The sequence below is a fragment of the Etheostoma cragini genome, chromosome 21 (genome assembly GCF_013103735.1).
Source record: "Etheostoma cragini isolate CJK2018 chromosome 21, CSU_Ecrag_1.0, whole genome shotgun sequence".
Taxonomy (NCBI): domain Eukaryota; kingdom Metazoa; phylum Chordata; class Actinopteri; order Perciformes; family Percidae; genus Etheostoma; species Etheostoma cragini.
Genome location: NC_048427.1, coordinates 414083 through 426874, shown reverse-complemented (window position 1 = coordinate 426874; position 12792 = coordinate 414083). Strand labels below are relative to the sequence as shown.

The window sequence follows — 12792 nt, the reverse complement described above, 5'->3', positions numbered from 1 at the left end:
ATAAAACGCCAGAGCAGGGGGAATGAGAGGGGGAAACGCCAGAGCAGGGGGAATGAGAGGGGGAAATGTAGCAGAAGATATTCCTTTAAAACCAAAACGTAGCAATGTAAATGAAGCCTTGGTTAAGCTTTCAGTGTTTTCATTTCTCCAAAACGTTACCCCCTTGTCGTGTCACTCTGCAGGGAGCTGGACCCGGCCATGGAGCGCCGTCTGGAGGAGATGGAGAGGAGGCTGAAGGAGCATGTCGACCGCCGCCTGGATGCTCTGGAGCAGAAGCTGGAGAAGGCCCTGCTGAGCGCCCTGCCGCACGTCGTCCTCAGCCAGGGAGCCATGGGCAGCGGGGGCGGGGGGGCAGCATCCACAGACGCGTCGCAGCAGACCGCCTCGACACCCCCCACACACTGAGCCTAGAACCGCTAAATGACTAACGCAACATGTAACCTGGAAGCCTTCAAAGCACGACACAGATACTAAAATGTTAGTGTTTTAAGACTGAAATGGGAAATATGGATAGAATAACACAATAATCTCCTAAAATGTAACATTGTCTTCAACTACAGGTATCCGTCTGTAACGGTTGGTTTGGTTTTTATCTCTGGGAAAATAGCAAATGAATGCAACCGTGCTCGACAGCCGAAGGGAAGGTCCTGGATGTGGGATTGTTTGTTTGGTTGAAGGAAACCAAGAAACGTGGAACTGCAGAGAACCCAGACCAGTATCACACACATCGAACGTCCTGGGGCTGCGGTGTGTTCTGGAAACACATCACGAAACAAAACGTAGGCCTGTCCTCGACTTAAGAAATTCTTAGTTTACTAACACATGATTTTGTGGACTAATCGATACGTTGATTTAATCCACAGAGATGTGAGACTAGAAAAACACAATATGAGTGTAGTAAATTACCCGTCTGTATAACTGAGTTTCTACTCAATTAATCCTGCAAAAGCACCACTTTAAATCTCGTATTCACCAGATATGTGCTCACAAGTATCTTGGAAATGAGTAATTAAGCATGAATAAGCATAAAGAATGACGTATCAACTAAAGAAAGCTTAATCAACTAAAACCAAAACCACAGAAGAAGGGACAGCCATAAACAGTCAAACAGAAACTGAAGTAAAACATGACCCCCATGTGATCTTATCCGGGTTTTAACATATTAATAGTGTACATGCGTCACCACAAGAACACTTATTTATTCACATTAAAGTGATTCAGGGAAAAATATGAATCACAATTTTTTAGCTTAGAATTGATATCAGTTTTCTCCGTCATGATGTTTTTCCTCCCAAAGTGTAAGTTTATTGCACGCATGACAAAACTACATAAATTATCAGAATGAAACACTGATATTTTTTGACACCTCTACGCATTGCGCATCACCACGAGCCTGTAAACAAATGGCGTTTTCCCACTGCGTGGTATCTACTCGACTATAAATCAAAGTCATTAAAAATTAGTTATTTAAAAATTAAATCGCCACCCGGGGTGGATCACGATTTCGATTTTATAACGATGAATCGTGCCGGCCTGGCAGGTTTAACGAGTCTCTGGCTGTCCCCTAACAGTTATTAATATTCACACTACGTACTGTAACTGCACTGATCTGCTGACACATGTTTTGGTAAACTGTTTGGTTAACAGTACAGTTTGGGTTCGCCCCTTATTACAGGAGTGGTTATGAAAGATGTAACTGATTACAATGTGTTTTAAAATGGAAATGTAATGTCTGAAATAATGTACATGTCTGTAACATAATGCTGCCAGTGGAAACTGTTTTGACCTTTGATGTTGTTGGTTTTAATAACAATAACAATAGCAATAAAAATATATTTATACAGATTAATGTACTATTTTGTTTGGGGGGGGGGGGGGGGGTACAAACCATAGTAAATAATAATGGACAAAGCATCCGGTTCGGTGAAGTGCTGCAAATGCGGAAGTGCCTTAAAGCTGCATTACATCTGATCTCCAGCAGGGGGCGACTCCTTAAACCTGCTTTCTATCTGAATTCCAGCAGGGGGCGACACTTCTCACTTGATTTATTACCTCATTCAACATTCACATGAGTTTATGGTCTCAATCGCTAGTTTAAAGTCTTCTGCAATACAGAATGATGTTAACTCTTTTAATTATGGTCTCATTGATTTTAAAATCGGCGATAAAGTAGGCGGTGTTTTAGGGCAGGGCTATGATTGCCAGTGAAGGAAAAACACAAACATCCCATTTAATATGCAAACATAAGTGCAATTGTATGCAAAGAGCATACAACTGAAGAAACGATAACTCAAAGTTCAGTTAACTATGGCAACAATACCAAGCAGAGTGTTTTTGGCATTCAGTTTGGTATCTTTGGGCTCCAGCCCTGCACTTTCTGACAAAACACATGAGTCAGAGAATACTTTTAAGACTTGACAATGCTGATTTATGGATAGTTGGATAGTTTGTGTGGTACAACGGTTACAGTTAAAGGAAAATGTCCAAGACTTTCCCGAAAAGTAAAATCAACTTAGCCGATGGTTACTTCCAGTAACGCTGACTTACAATAAATGGGTCTGAAGTGAACCATGAAGGTCACTGAAAGTCTTCTTATGTGTGGAGACCTGCAGCAGTTAGGCCCCCTTGCAGAAGACATCTGAAAGCCAGAGGGCCTAGATGCCAAAATTTAAAAAGAAACAGAGGAGTGGTTCAGTGCCAACAAACCGTCAGCTGAGAGCTGAGTCAACAGAACTAAAATGGGTCACATGTTACATGAAGAGGATACAGAATTATAAAATGATGTGCGGATGTTTAGTTAGACATGTGGAGGACAGACGCTGAGTCAGCAGAAGAGAGCTCAGGGGGGACAATCTGCTCCGTCAATCAGGACAAACCGGGTCACCGGTTCCATTCACATCTCATCCAACTGGAGCTAAATCAAAAGAAAAACTCCCTGCCCCTGTCCTCTGGCTGGAAGATGGGAATCATCTGCATTCCTGTCATTTATGTTTTAATGGTGAGCCCACCTCTTCTATGTCAGTGTGCGAGCACACATTACAGTTGGACAACACAGTGCTATATATGTGCATGGTCGAGCAGAATTAGCTGCAAGATCCATATTATAGGTGGCAAACTCACTAAGGGCCACATTGGAAAAATACATTCACACCAAGGGCCAGACATGTATAATTTATTAAACTTTGTTTTAATGACAAAGTGAAATGTCTATGATACGTTGCTTTTTTATCTACATTTTTGTAGCTTTTTTTCATAATTTGTGTTATTACCGACTTTTTTGTATCTTTCTCGGATCCGCGTTGTTGTCGACATAAAGCAAGTCAGTAAAAAAAGTCCCTTAGCCATCATAGAGTTTCGCAAATCAACCAAAACAATGATTACATTTTTTTACAGCAGCCTGTTTCTCAGCCTTACTTTAAAAACTCGGCTTGTGGAAGAATTTCGGAGTCTCAAAGTCGGCAGATCTGTTAAATTTGGCTTTAATGTCACGTAATTGCAGTTTGAAAATCATGTGCTCGTGTTTTTGGTCTGGTGCACAACTAGGCGGGCCACAATCTATTGTAAACCTAAACTGGCTGCATCTAAATCTGCAATGGGCTGGAGTGTGTTATAGAAAATAAGAAGAGACAAAATGTTTGCACAGGTTGCTCGTTAAAGTCTTTCTGTTACCTCTCATACATGTTTCTATAATTGTTTTGGGGCCACATACATTGGTGATACTGATGATCATAACTCTGCAATCATGTGTAATTTGAGATTAGTGTATATATTTAGTAGTTTGTGGAAATAAATCATTAACTATATATGGTGGAAACAGTTGAAGTCATTCAAACATATCACCATAGGTCCTCTCGTTATCGCCCGTATAATTTGATCTTCCTCAACAGATGGCGTTGCCTAATTTCCTTCTTTGTGGCCATGTTGGTGTAAAAGTTGAGATTAATACGGCCTTCATGATCTTGGAAACCGCAGTTGACAAAACAACAAAACAACAGCTGCAGGGTGAAATCAAATCACCGGCAGAGTGGGCGGGGTTTACTCAGTCTACACATATTCGGGTTCTTTTCTACATTTAAGTTAAAGGGTTTTTTTGACACTTGGGGGAAGCACAGCATGCTGTTAAGACAACATTGACATGCAATTGCTCTAATGAAGTTGAAATGGTGATCTTGTTAGCAAACAGTTGCTTAATTCTTACTTGAATTTTTAATTTCATGTACTGTAACAGATTGTAGCCATTGATATAAACTGGTGTCGACTTGCCTGTTGTGATAGATGATGGGGTTGAAGCCTGTAAGTGTGTGTGAATGTTTTGGGGTTAAAGGAACTATATGTGAAGTAAAGACAATAGGAAGAGAGTTCAGGCGATCCTCAGGGGATCCTAGATGGCTCCTTGAGGAACCCCAACTTGCAACTTCTGAGGAATGTTGGTCCCAAAGTAATGTGGAGTTCAGTTGTGCAGAATAATCAAGCAACCCTGTTGTGCTAATTGTTAGTCCCTTATTGCTGATAATGAACCTGTTTGAAATTAAACATTGACTAACATCGACACGGTCCATAAAGACAACGGTTTTGTAAAATAAGTTTATTCCCTTTTTTGAAAAAATGTCATCAAACACATTGACACAGAAAACCCATTAAAAATATATTCTGTCAAGAACATACACAACAAAACAGAACTACGGGAGACTGCAGAAACCTCTCTGTAGCGATAGGAGGCGTTAGTAGAATATAAACGGTCTGTGATGATGGAAAGTAAATCGAGATTAGAAGAAAAAGCAACATGAGAAGTTGAAGGGTTGAAGCTTCAGTCCCCAGGGTCATGACGTTTGAAGGCGTAAAGGCTATTTTATGGTTCTGCAGTTGGAATCAACCCCTCTGCGTCGCTACGAACCCCTCTCCGAGCCCTCCACCGTAGCTCGACGTGCACCTCCAAAAACCTGTAACTTTGCATTGTAGCAACACAGACCGCGTGGACTGTGATTGGTCAACTCGTACTGTGCGTTGATGGTCGGTGTTTCAAGCAGCCTACTGTGGGGATTAGCAACATGCTAGTTCACTGACATAAGCTCAGCATTATTTTGGTTACAATGACGGGTTTATCCTTTGTGTAAATGTCTATATTTATTGTCTATATGTCAGTAGGTTTTGAAATTAACACTGCGCCACCAAGCAGTACTTTGTGGGCAGTTGTGCTGTAGTTAGCTTGCCAACATATCATAAACTGGCTGGCAGACACCTCGCAAATAAACTCTTTATTTTCTGGTTACAGTAACTAGGTCAATGGATTTCACTGGGTCTATTTCTTGATACGTTTTACAAAATCTATGCAAGAAAAGGCAAAACGAATAAGATTCAAATTTCGGCACAACAGTCTAAGGGGTTTGTCATTCTGAGTACTGCTTTGGTGGTGAGCGACACAGACACAGACACAGACACAGACACAGACGAAACAGACACAGACAAAACAGACACAGACAAAACAGACACAGACGAAACAGACAAAGACAAAACAGACAAAGGCGAAACAGGCACAGGCGACACCCCCTAGCGTTATGGCGTTGAAATGCACCGGCATGCAAAGCAATCACGACGCAGATCTCCAGAAGGGTAACGATGGCGTAGGAGCTAACGCAGAAGCATAAAATAGCCTTAACAGCATGGAAGAGTAGTATTGCTAATAATTACAAGTTCTTAAACGCAGTAGGTGCGGCCCCAGAAACACACATACACCAGTCGGTTGCTTGGTTTTTCAAAGTGTTCATATTTGGTTGAAAAACACTGAGAGCCAGCTCGGGATTGGTCGACTGGTTGGGTTTGTTTTACTTGTTTCAGTTGAGAGGTCAAGGCTCGATCTCCTCGGGGACGATGGTGAGGATGACGTCCTCGTTGCCTCGCCTCACCACCGTTCGCAGCTTCTCGTCCCGCTTTATGGCCGCGCTCACGTCGCTGGCCGTGGAGATCCGCTCGCCGTTGATGCTGATGATGACGTCTCGTTCCTGCAGGCCAGCGCTGTCACCAAGAAAGAAGAGCCAAGGTTTTAGTCTTTAGCATGATATCTCAGGTTATATCTGTGATATCGCCAATTCTTTCAGGAAGACCTCACTTTCAATTGATGCCCTCTCCTAAATCAAATCAGCAGTTTTCCAAATAATTGTATGTTTGATCATGCTGTATTTAACTTTGCATATCTGCAAAATAGCCTCACCTTATTGAAATGGATCTCGGCTTAACTTCTTTCAGGAAGACCTAACTCTTAATTCCTAAATTAATTATTCTTCCTAAATCAAATCAGCTGTTCACCTTCCTGCTAAACCAATCAGTCAGAGTCACAACCTTGCTTTAAATCTGCTTCTCCCTTTGCCATCAGCTCTCGTTTCAGGCAAAGCATGCAACCCTGCACCTTCCCTTCCACCTCCAGTCATCTACTTCAGCTCCACCCCCCCCACCCCTTCCAATGACATGCAGCAAAGGGTTGCAGGTTGGAACCAAACCCGCCGCCAATTCGGCAAGGACTGAGCCTCTGCACAGAGGCATGCGCTCTACCATTTGAGCTACCCAGGCGCCCACTTTCTTCCTGTTTTTTTTTAAAGGCCCTGAAAACCAAACAGTTTTATTTTGCTATAGCGCCACCTAGTGGTGGAAGTGGGTCAATTGTTGCACCTCAGGTCCTTGCAAGGTTCTAGACCAGTCGTGAAAATGCCCCCCCCCCCCCCCCCCCCCCAACATGTATAGTTTAGGCTGTACAATAGTGTTCACACAGCACCCATAATAATGTAGAGAAAACATTAGAGAAGATTTGAAGCCAAGTTTTCAAGGGGCTTTGCTTTTATAAATAAAGAAATAAAGCAGTCTATTTTTTTGTTCCTCAAATATAGAGGCTCTGGAGCAAAAAAACAAATCATTATCAGCTGTGAGTGAAGCAGTTTGTCCTCCCTGCCAGAGGGAGTTGGACAATCTGGGTGGGAAACATTCATGATTCTGGCTTCGCTGCCAGATCTCAGCCCGGTTTCAAAAACAAAACAGTAGCGTTAAAATGCACAAGGGAACTCTCCATATCCTGCAGTCTCCACACACAGAAAGTTCAAATCTTAGACATTTCCTTACATTTCCTTTTAAAAGGATCTTACTCTTTAAGAGGAAGGTCAGCCTCCTTAGACATCCTTTCCATAATGTTGTCAGACCCTTAGATTATTAATCAGACTTTTCTGAAGGTAAATACAAGCTGGAAAATCACCTTATTATTACCTTGCATTGTAGCTTGTTGCAGCAATCTTACTTAATACTGGATCACTGTCAAAGACTGTTGTTCCCATCAGTCACTTAGACACAAAAACATATAACCCTTTAGGTAAAAGTATGAGTCGTCAAGTATCATCAGTAAAATTAAAGTGTTAAAAGTTAAAGTAGTCAATGCAGAAAAATCCTCACATTTTAGGAACTGGAATCGATCCAAACTGTATTTTCAGCTGGACTTGTAGGCCGTTATGTTGTTGGCCAGTTTCATTTAGAATAAAACATTAGATTTTATAAACTACATGTGTTTTGTGTGCAAGCATTTAATTTGTAAACTAACTAAAGCTGTCAGATAAATGTAGTGGAGTAAATAAAAGTGTCATAAAAAGTAGAGTACAAGTACCTCAAATGTGTACAGTAAAAAGTAGAGTACAAGTACCTCAAATGTGTACAGTAAAAAGTAGAGTACAAGTACCTCAAATGTGTACAGTAAAAAGTAGAGTACAAGTACCTCAAATGTGTACAGTAAAAAGTAGAGTACAAGTACCTCAAATATGCACAGTAATTGAGTAAATGTACTTAGTGACAGTGCACCACTGTGTCCTTTAGGCAAGACCAGATCAAGCTAACTCCTTCATGTGATCCCCAGAAATCCACCAGACAACATAAGAAACTGCCTACCTGCTGTTTTCTCAGGGGAAGAGCTGAGGCCCGCTGTCAACAAGCCTTTCACGTCTTTTTCAAAATCTTTCCAGGGGCGACACATATTTTACAGGAGTCTGCCTGGAACCAACCATCATGCACACTTCTACTGTACCTATTTTCATAATTACTGAGACGGAACTACAAGAAGTAAAAACGGCGCCACTTGTGTCTTTTGCTGGCACGAAAATCAAACCTGCTTGTTGAAACGCAGCCTGTGGATTTGACATATTGGGCAGCGAGCACCAGATAACGTGGGAATAAGAAGAGATGAGAAAAACACTCACGCCTCAGCCGGAGTCCGGCTTATGACCTCAATGACGTACGCCCCAGAGGTGACATCTGGGAAGTCTGGCTGCCTCTCCTTCAGCTCCTTGGCCAGCCTGGCGGGAGGAGAGAGGAGAAAAACAGCCAAAACATGAGCTGCTAATCGAACTCGAAGGCATGATGCGTTGTGACTACTTATAATTTCCAATGTGTAAAGCATAGCTTGTATTAATCATGACTCTCTGGTAAAACTGAAAATGTCAAGCTTTTAAAAAAAGCTGCAACTTCAACAATACAAGTCTGAATTTGACAGTGTTGGAAGAAGTATTTAAATCCTTTACTGCAGTAAAAGTACTGATGCCATACTGCAAAAAATGATCCACTACTAGTGAAAGTCCTGCATTCAAAACCTTATTGTGCTCATCTTAACTCCTGTTGGGTAGTTTAAAGGCAGGGTTGGTATGACATGATAGAAGGCTTGTGTGATTGCGCATAGCCCCCCCCCCCACACACACACACACACACACACACACACACACACACAGTTACTAGTAGCCAAGGAGGACACGGAGGATTAAAAAACTGATGGACTCTTCAGAAGAGGTCATTTTCTTCACTTGAGTTTCTGCGTTGGACAGTCCCCGGACGCACCAGTCCTTTGAACATAGTTAGCCATACTGGGAAATCCAGAGAGAGTTGTGTGGAGCTGAGTCTTAATTATCTTTGTAGGAACTCATTTGGCAACAGCTTAAATGTAACGGACGTTCATTAATATTAAAAAGTTACGTTAAGCTTTAAATCCAACAGCAGGGAAAGTCTTCCCCACAGTCTAAGCATGCAACTGCTTCAACATGTGATGAGATATTCACCAGACAAACATGAAGGTGTGAAATATTACCTTGAAATATAACATTTGCTTTACATTTATCTCAGTTCATTCTCCTGTTTAGTGTCTGGCTAAATGTAAATGTAAATGTAAATGTAAATGTAAATGTGCTTTATCTATATAGCGCTTTTCTAGTCTGGGTAACACGGCTAAGGAGGGAAGGAAATCCATCCATAACATGATGATGTGCTTTGAAAGAACAAACATCAAGTCCACAGCCCACTGGCATCTTTAAAATGAACGAGCGGTTTTAAAGTGGAGCTTGTTTTTGGAGTTTTGAGGCGTGGAGGGGCAGCTGGGCATTGTCTCGGTCAGCTGTGGCCCGGGGGTGGACTTACATACTTGTTATTTTACAGCAGCTACCTAAAGCTGAGGTCACGTTTTCAATACGATTGCCTCCCTTGTTGTGTAGGAAAGTGAGAAAAATACATTCCAGGGAGATTATTCACTCCCTGTTCTCAGAGTTAGGGGCATTTCTTATACACAGAACAGTCTGATCTCATTCATTCAAAGAATAATGCCTTTTATCAACAGTACAAGAGGACTGCATGGATACTGCCACTGTTTTATTGCAGTAAAGTCACTGAAAATCTGATCCAAACCGCAACTTTTAGACTGCACTAAACAGATGTTTCGAGCAGTTTCGTTGTCATATGATGAAAATATTCAGTGTTTTTCACCCAAATAAGTAGAATCAATGTCCATATTCACTAATGTGATTGTGTAACTTTAGCACAATGTCATCAGAAACAGGAGTTTACGTTTGAGTGAGACTCATCATCCTGACGCCGATGTATTTCTTCTTCTGGAACGTTTTACCTGAAAAACATAAGGAAAACATGCCGTTTGTATCGCTGACTTATCATCTTCTTCTTTCATCCTATTTATCTTTTTCCTCGGGTCAAATTTGACCCATTTTCAAGGTTGTTTTTTAATATATCAGAAATATGGGTTTCTTATACCAATTTCCCGTGGGAATCAAACCCAGATCTCCCATCCCAAAGGCATGTGTCATATCCACTGGGGATATGATACAGTATATATATTATGTATAATATTTGTAAGCAAACCTTCTAACAAGCTGTACACCAAAAGCAAAAGAAAGATTAAAGTTTATGCTTCTCCCTGCATGGCTTTCTCCGGGTAGCGTAGCTGTTCTGTATGTGGACATCTATCTCAGTCTTGGTGCACCATACGTGCTTACCTAATTCATTTAAGTTCATTTTAAATATCCATCCCGTTAAATAACATGCTACGTGGTTCACTTTGAGAAAGGGCAATAGAAAACATGAACTGAAACACGAAGCTCACTTCCTGTTTAGGTGTATTACAAAAATAAGATGTATGTGAATCTCTCTTTGTCCCGGTCTCTGATATCGTCTCTGAGATCATGTAAAGCTACTTTTACGGTCACATACACATACATGTGGTGAAATTCCCTCTCTGCATTTGACCCATCCCTCAAGGGAGCGTTGGGCAGCCACTTAACAGCGATCTGAGCCGGTGCCTTGCTCAAGGGCACTGGCTGGAGAACCTAGTACATGTTATTTGATGGTGGGAGGAAACCCACGCAGACATGGGGAGAACATTTAAAACTGCACACAGAAAGGCCCGGATCGACCTGGAGTCGAACCCACAACCTGCTCGCTGACCTTTGGACTGTCTGTCATGTGACTCGGCCAGGAACTGCCTGATCTTGTCTGAGGGGATGGCGAAGGAGATTCCTGCTGTGACTTTCAGAGTGTTGATGCCAATCACCTCTCCATCCTGCACGACACACACACAAGAACACACACACACACACACACACACACACACATTAGTTTGGGGTTATTCCTCCTACGCCCCACAGTAAAGGTCCAGTTTCCACATGAAGCTCGTTAAACAGCGTTCCTGACACCACGTTGTGGCCGGCTGGTAACGGCCTCATGATCAGAGTCAGCTGTGGACTCCTTGCCCAGCATTACCTAAACTCTGTATTTATCTTGCTAACGAGGACTTTGTGGCCCTGGGTGTTTGTTTATATGAGATTACGTTTATCTCCGCTTGGCAACATATGGACGTGGTCCCGGTGATGACGAACCCGGTTCCTGTCCCCGCTCCAAAGATTTTTCTAATATGTTCAATTTCAGCTCCACAAACATGAGATGAAAATACATTAGTGATGAATGACTTATTATCAATATCCTATTATCATGTCTAACACCTTATGAGGCCTAAAAATATTGCAATAATCATGAATATGTGTCGTTTTTAAATGGTTTTAAACTCTTTTGGAAAACAAAATCCAATTTTTAAAGTACTTTATAACATGCTCAATGTTCTAATTAGTATTATTATTTCACGTAGCAAACAATAAGAAGAAGATGCGATAAAAAATAGGAATATACTCTTTACTGTGTCTAGTTTGGAGGGGTTGTAATTCAGGTTTGATGTAGATAAAAGGAGAAGGGGTAGATACATGGAAAAGAAATACATGTGTAGTGTGGTTAGATATCCTGTACATGTATGTGTAGTATACATATACAAATAAGTGAAGCATCATATTGTTTTATATTTGACTAAAGTATGAAAATAGAAAAAGGGCGTAGGACCAGAAAGGTTTTTTAGCTTCTTCCTACTCCTTTTTGAACATGGAATTCCTTATTTGCAGGCCCGTATTAAAAGTAGTAAAAAGTAGATTAATTAAAAGTATAATTATTTTTTTAGTATCCCTTAAAGGGTCCCTCCCCCCCCCCATACATTTGCACATACTTGTGGATCAACTCAACTCTGACAGATTGGGGAGAGGGAGTGATGTGGTCATATATATATATACACATATATATATATATACACACACACATACATACATACATACATACATACAGTATATATTCATCATTTATAATTGTTAAAAAAGTTTTTTTTAAGCTTGTGTGTTGTGAGTATGAACGGATGTTAGTAGCCAGTAAAATTGGAAAATGTTACAAATGTGGAACCGCACCATTGAATTGAAAGTATTACGTGAGCAGAGCGTCCTGACATCAAGAGCAGGAAATACGTAGAAATAGAGTTTAACTAGAAACATTTAGCCGATTAGGAGGACATAAGGATGAATAATTTGTTGGACCAGTGCACATATGCACATTTTTTAACAGGGAACATTTCATTTAGGAACCAAGCTTGCATAATGTTTCTCAGAGCAGGTTTTCCTTCACTCACCAGATTGACTAGTGGTCCTCCTGAGTTGCCGTACTGCAAGCAAACAAACCAAGAATGTAAAAGCAAAGACATCAAAATCAGTTGGAGGAAATCAGTTTTGCACTCCTTGCACCATGCTATGGTATCATATTGCTTATCAAAAGATATTTTAAGTTACTTCTCAATCACTTCAAGCCAATCAGCAGATCAATGCAGGGTATTTGGACCAATCACAGGACATTGAATACACTCAGACTATATCGAAACAATGGTGAGCACACGCATGGTTATCATCAACCAGACATGCATGTTTGTGTGTGTGCGTGTGTGTATCTGTCAGTCAGTCTGTGTGTGTGTGTGTGTGTGTGTGTGTATCTGTCAGTCAGTCTGTGTGTGTGTGTGTGTCTGTGTGTGTGTCTGTGTCTGTCTGTCTGTCTGTGTGTGTGTGTGTGTGTGTGTGTCTGTCTCTCTGTCTGTCTGTCAGTCTGTGTGTGTTTGTGTGTGTGTGTGTGTCTGTG

At 41.3% G+C, this 12792-nt stretch overlaps 2 protein-coding genes across 4 annotated transcripts in view; one reads left to right on the top strand and one right to left on the bottom strand.

Annotated features, from left to right (window-relative positions):
- Positions 1–539, top strand: part of c21h10orf88 (chromosome 21 C10orf88 homolog) — a 7844-nt gene extending 7305 nt beyond the window's left edge. For all 3 annotated transcript variants that reach the window (XM_034860004.1, XM_034860006.1, XM_034860005.1), the window contains exon 9: positions 183–539. In XM_034860004.1, the coding sequence (XP_034715895.1) occupies positions 183–405 (223 nt within the window). In that variant the 3' untranslated portion in view covers positions 406–539. The remainder of the gene's footprint in view (positions 1–182) is intronic.
- A 5275-nt stretch (positions 540–5814) lies between these two features.
- htra1b (HtrA serine peptidase 1b) overlaps positions 5815–12792 on the bottom strand; it is a 22587-nt gene continuing 15609 nt past the window's right edge. The window contains exons 6-10 of the mRNA XM_034860002.1: positions 12296–12328; positions 10744–10858; positions 9853–9910; positions 8226–8321; positions 5815–6012 (exon numbers count right to left, since the gene is read on the bottom strand). Coding sequence (XP_034715893.1) covers positions 5844–6012; positions 8226–8321; positions 9853–9910; positions 10744–10858; positions 12296–12328 — 471 coding nt within the window. The 3' untranslated portion in view covers positions 5815–5843. The remainder of the gene's footprint in view (positions 6013–8225; positions 8322–9852; positions 9911–10743; positions 10859–12295; positions 12329–12792) is intronic.